The sequence below is a fragment of the Ammospiza caudacuta genome, chromosome 1 (assembly GCF_027887145.1).
Source record: "Ammospiza caudacuta isolate bAmmCau1 chromosome 1, bAmmCau1.pri, whole genome shotgun sequence".
Taxonomy (NCBI): Eukaryota; Metazoa; Chordata; class Aves; order Passeriformes; family Passerellidae; genus Ammospiza; species Ammospiza caudacuta.
The window spans coordinates 7,428,549-7,434,771 of NC_080593.1; the positions used below are offsets into that span (position 1 = coordinate 7,428,549).

General features: G+C 39.4%; 1 protein-coding gene across 1 annotated transcript in view; it reads left to right on the forward strand.

Moving 5' to 3' along the window:
- ACTR3B (actin related protein 3B) overlaps positions 1-6,012 on the forward strand; it is a 29,121-nt gene extending 23,109 nt beyond the window's left edge. Inside the window, exons 10-12 of the mRNA XM_058806141.1 lie at positions 3,877-4,002; positions 4,387-4,470; positions 5,070-6,012. Of these exons, the coding sequence (XP_058662124.1) occupies positions 3,877-4,002; positions 4,387-4,470; positions 5,070-5,165 (306 nt within the window). The 3' untranslated portion in view covers positions 5,166-6,012. The remainder of the gene's footprint in view (positions 1-3,876; positions 4,003-4,386; positions 4,471-5,069) is intronic.
- The last annotated feature ends 211 nt before the right edge of the window (positions 6,013-6,223 follow it).

Here is a 6,223-nt window from a genome sequence, read left to right on the forward strand (position 1 = left end):
CACAGCACAGTGGGTAGATGGCACTGTAGGACTGGCTTTGCTGTCTGCTCCAGCACCACAGAAGTTCCCTGTTACTGACCCAGAGCAGAGTGGGGAGGCTCTGGGGTGAGCGAAGGGTGGAGACACTGCCAGGCCATGGCATCTGCTGGCTCCGTGACAGGACATGGGACAGGAAGAGCATTCCTGCTGAATAATGCAGTATTCCTGCAGTATTTAAATGAAACCCCCCCAGAGATTAACTCTGTCATTGTAGCACAGGAGTACTGAGGAGAACCCCTGTTTATTCCCATCACAGCTGTAAATAAATTTGTAAGATTACTCCTGCTAGTTGATTTAACAATAGCTCAGTGCATCTGCAGGATTTTCTGGTTCCTTTTGTGTCTGAGGCATATTTCTGCAGAATGGAACCACCATAAGTCATGCTGGAATCTCTTGCTGTGACTTGAAATGTGAAATGAACGTTAAATTCATGATTTTAAGGAAAAAGAAATGATTTCTTTATTATTAGAAGTAAATGTATTTTTAAAATAGTATTTCTCACAATAAATTTACTTTTTTGTGCTATATTTATTGTTTGGTATTAACAATATTTATCCTTATACTTTCCATACTGTGTTGGCAAAAAGTGCCCTGTTTTAACCAAATTAACAGAGACATGTAGCTTAATTGATTCACTTGCTAATGAAGTGCTTGGCTTCAGCTTGTGAACCTTCCTGGTTTTACCCATAATAATTTTTATTAACAGTCATATATTGATCTCATTACATGTCTCTGGTGGTCTGGTCACGTCATGTTAACTTTAATTTAGGCTGTCAGCTGGAAAGAAGGGAAAATGGGATGTGTTTTTCTTACTTGCCAGAAAAGCAGGGGATGCTTTTCAGTTTGGTGCTGCAAAGTCTGCTGTGTGCAGCTGAGAGTGTGCTCACACCACAGTCCAGTGGGAAGATGCACAAACCAGTTCAGCACCTTGTGTTTGGTAGTGCTGAGTTCTTCAGGAGCTAATTTCACTCTTTGGAATTCTTATGTGAGCTTGATTTAGTGAGAGATTTCTGTTGCAGGAGCTGGGTTGCTTTGTTGGGTAATTTCATATCTCCGCAGTGTTACATTGTACAGGCACAATATCAGAAATGGTGCAAGGAGAAACTCAGTACCACAGAGTTCATAAGAAAAGCAAAAGGTACAGATGAGAAGGGAGAAATTTCTTGCCAGCCCTCTGAATTGATCTTGATGATCTTAGAGGTCCTTAATGATTCTGTGAATAATATCCACTCCCTGGTCTCCTTCCAGAAATAGCCAACTTCCATTTATTTGCTTGTTAATTTTTCAGGTGTGTGGAAGGGCTTTGTCCCTCTCTGCTGAGGGAAAACATTATTTCAAAACAACTTAAATGTTCAGCCAGTTAGCTATAAAAGTGAGACCAGCTGGAGGTTCTTTCCATCAGCAGGTATGATAATTGGTGTTAGCTGAGAAACATGTGGGCTGCTTGGAGCTCTTAAACCAGCTGAAGTGTGTTTGAGCAGAGTAAGATCAGAAGAAGTCTTCTTTAAAGGAATCAGCTGGAAACAGATACTTAAAGCCTAACTTCTTTGATGTCTTTCTCTGGGAGGCCAGAGGATTCTCTGACAGGCTGAAAACCCAAACATCACTAGTGAGCTTTCTCCACAGATGTATTTAGTATGCTTTATTTTTATGGCTTTTAAGTAGTTGTTGGAATTACTCAGATTTATTCTGGAGAAGATATTTCAGAGGTCAGGGTGGAGGTCAGTGTTTTTTGGGGTTTATTTTTGTTTATTTTAATCTGACTATCTTCTCTTACCTTTATTGTGTCCTTTGCAAGGTGGTGTTTGAGAGGTTTGGAATGGATATGGATTCTGCTTTCACTGTTAGTGAGGAGTACCTGGCTTCTGACCTGGCTTGCTGAGTTGAGAACTTGCTGAAGGCTGCATGACAAGTCTTCTGCTAAAGAGTTAGCATGGATTTGGTCTGGCACTGACAGCAGTGCAGGGAGCAGGGGAACTGTAACTGTATAATTAAACATCTTCTAAATGCAGTTGGTTCACCTAGTTACATATATGCAGAATTTTGCTTAGCCTGGCTGGTCCAGATACATGATAATGAGGTGACTCATCTTTTCAACATTTGCACCTTGGTGCTTCTGGTCTCCTTGGGCAGTGTTATTGTTGAACTGATTTTGGTGTGTAGAAGTACTTGAATAATCATAATCTGAAGATGATGTAACTTAGCCTCTAACTCTGGAATGATAACTTGGTGGAAGGAGCCTCTCAGTGATGCTTCTAACTCTGTAGTTACACGAATTGGTCTTGGATGTATTAAAAAAAATTATTGTTTGGTTTATTCTGGAATCTATTTTTAGTGATAGCATTGTCCACTTTGTGGATTATGCTTGAAGTTTAATTTGCTTAGAATAGAATTATTGCTTTCACATTCTTTGCCAACTTCATTATCTCCAGGTAATATTTTCTGATGACATCTTTTTAATTGCTATTTCATCACTCAGGTTGGTTGTTGTCTTTTTTTGCCCATTAGCAATTTCCTTTTCCCAAGTGGAGTGCATGACCACTTTGATGCAGGGGAAGAGATGTTCTTGTGTATGGGGGGAGAGTAGGGGGAATCCTCTCTCCTGCTTTAACTTTAGGATCAGCTGTGATTTCTGGCTCCTTTCCTCTTCTCTAACCTCCTCTTTTCCTTTTGGAAATGTTTCAGTAATGTTATTGAGACTTGTGCTTTTTTTCTTTAAAGCACACCTGCCTTGTTATGCATTATTTTATACTGTAGATAAGCTGTGAAGAAATGACTTTTTCCTACTGTAATGGTTTTATGATGTGCAGGGATTTTTTTTTCTGATGAAAAACAAACAGCTTTCTTCTCACTTTACAAGGTACAAACAAGATTTCCCTGATAATTTGTTGCTTAAAATCCAAGCATTTCTGCACCCTGCAAGTCTGCACACTTATTATGCATATCTTTGACTTTTTAGATCCATGTGCAGGCTGAAAACAGTGGGTCAGGGATTCTTTCGTTATGTGCACAGTGTTGGTCTGCAATGTCAAAATATAGTACTGAGAGATAATCCTTGGACCTATGTACAGTGAACTCCTTGTGGACATGTGTCAAAGGGTTTAGCACAGTGCAAAGGCACGTGTACAGTTTTGTCATGTTGAGTTCTTTTTTCTGATCATAAAATGCATTTTTGTTATGTTCTAGGCATCCTGTTTGAGTCCCCCACCTTTGAAATTACTCCTGTGTTAGTCTGGGATGCTGCAACATGATCAGAATTAGGTCTGGGAAATTCTAAAATGTCTCTTTAGAATCCAAGTTCAAGTCCAGGCTGAGAGGCATTTGGTTCTGCTCTGAAAACTGAGTAATACCAGACAAGCAAGGGAAGAGGCATCATGCCTTCCTCTGTGCTTCAGTTCTCTGTGAAGGTGTGGTGCCTTTTTCAAGAACTCTGGAAATTAAAAAAAAAAAAAATAGAGTTCTAGATGATTTTGTAGATTTGTAGCTATGTACTATGAGACTTGAACCTTACTTAGTGTCAGGGCTAAAACTGCTTACTGTGAACATCCCTAGAGAAACTTCTTGATGTAGTATCTTATTTCTGTTGCTTTGTGTATGTAGAGTACAAGCTCATGTTTTTAATGGAATCCTCCTTTGTAATAACCCATTCTACATAACTATATTCAAAAGAGAAAAGTAGGGGAGCCATGAGCTTCCTGTGATTTTGCTGAAAGTGTTCTACCTACCTTGTCAGCTTCCTAATGATGCTGAAATTCAAACAGCCACCTCTGCAGTGCTGGCTGTTGGGAAACTTGCTTGAAGATGGATTTACAGAATGTGTCTCTAATTTCTGCACAGAATGTGGTCCTTTCAGGAGGCTCCACCATGTTCAGGGACTTTGGACGACGACTGCAGAGGGATTTGAAGAGAGTGGTGGATGCGAGGCTGCGGCTCAGCGAGGAGCTCAGTGGTGGTCGGATAAAAGTGAGTGTGTGTTCCAAGTGCATTTATTACATGGCTAATGACAGGAATCAAGTTCAAAGTTCTCACCTCACTAGTGAAAATATGCTGTAAAGTCAGTAGGATTTGTTTATGTGTTGTTGAAAGCACTGGTAGCCTTGCAGTGATCACATCTCTTTTTAAAATTACTGTGAGCAGTTCTGATTTTCCTTCTAGCAGACATGTGAGCAGTAGGCAAGAGGAATTTAACTTTGTGTCCTTCATGATAGTTATCATGAAGAGTTTTATGACTTGATCTCCTAGGGGGAGCATATCTGGATAATAAGGGATGTGAATGGAGGGTTGAAGGTGTCTGGTTCTGACCATGTTAAGTCTGAAAACCAACTAAATATGAACTGTTTTCCTTAGCCCAAACCAGTGGAAGTTCAAGTGATAACACATCACATGCAGCGTTATGCAGTTTGGTTTGGAGGTTCCATGCTGGCTTCAACAGTAAGTCTTCATCAAAGTTATTCTTAATTTTTATTGCACGTTGAATTCTGAGTGTATTTGATCTGAGTACTAAGTTCTAAACTTCTCATTGTGACAGCCTAAACTGTGTCACATTCTGGAATCTTTACCCAAGTTTTATCTCAGTAAAATTTGTACAGGGCAAATGGGAGCTTAGCTCAAGTAAGGATATCAGGAGTTGACATAATTCTTAAGTAGCTTTGATATGATAGTTCCAAAATAATGCCTTTATTCTTTAAATCAGCACTAGAGATTAGTTAGGACTTCAGGAATATAGAATCCAAATCAATGGTCTTAAATTGAGAGAAGAATTGCAAGAGAGAAGCAAATACAGGAAAATGGGAGCAATTACTGTCTGCCAAGTGGGATTTCTTACTGTTGTGTTTAAAAGCAGTCTTATGACCTAACTTTTCTTGATTAGTTGTATTCATATCCTAATATTTCTCATTTTATTATATTTCAAAATGTAATACAATGTCGTAAAGCTGCAATCTAAAGAAATAGCAAGATGCTATTTATTTGTTGGTTTTTTCTGCTTACATTCTTATGCTTTTGGGGGAATCCTTTTTGTATTTTTATAGCCAGAGTTTTTCCAAGTATGTCACACCAAGAAGGACTATGAAGAGTATGGCCCTAGTATTTGTCGTCATAATCCCGTTTTTGGAGTCATGTCATAATGCTCATCCAGTGGAAATAAGATCTCTGATACTGTGCTGGTGAAGAAGCTCTTGCAGTGCAGAGGAAGGCAGCAGATACTGTAAATACTGAAACAAAATGTGGTTAACTCTGAGGCATTTGGATCACCATTGTGCTCTAAAGCACAGCTTACAGCCCCAAGTCATTTCAGTACCAGCCATTTCTCTGCTGACTACTCAGAGCCTTTCCTTCTTTCTTCCTAAATGTGAGGTAATTGAAAATAGGTAAGTCTTGGTTTAGGAGGTTGTGCAAATACTACTGAAACTGAATCTTGAAGAATAAGGCAGTGTTTTACTGCTTGTGGAAAGATCTAAACCTTTCCCACCTGTGCCCTGAGTTTGCAATCAATCCTTTAGCAATGGAGCACTAAATACCACATTGCCTTTAGGGGAGCTGGAATGGATACAGGTACCTACCCAAATGGAATAGATTGCAGGATTTGGGACAGTACTTTGTAAATGTAGGTTTTCATACCATTTTGTATTTTATGATATTGGTAGGGTGAATTGATGACTAGTTCTAAGCATGAACAGCTGTCAATGTCATTGGAATGGTGTTATGCATTTCCAGGTGTGAGGCATGTATTGGATCAGTGCTGGTATATTTTTTTGGGAAAAAAAAAGCCATGTATGATAGAAATGGATCTGTTCATGTTTGGATGATGCAAAGTGATTTACAGTATTGTATGAAGTTTATTATAGCCACTGTTCCTTTGTTTTGAATTTTCTGAAACTGTTTTTTAGGAGATGATGTTTTGTTTTGCTGTTGGTGAGTGGTGGGTGACACATGGGCCTTGCACCAGTGAAATAAAAGCTGTTAACATCTTTATGAATGTTTGTGGTAGTCCTGATTTACTCCCCCACTTCATCTCATGGGGTTGGCTTTGCATTTGTGTGTCATCTGTGTGGGATCACATACCCTGAATGTAGAGGGACCTCTGGAGATTTCTGCTCCAGAATTGTTTAGTGCAGGGCTCACTTCAAAATCCTCTCTGCTCAAGGCCACTCAAGTTTCTGTGAATGGAGGTTCCTGAACACCT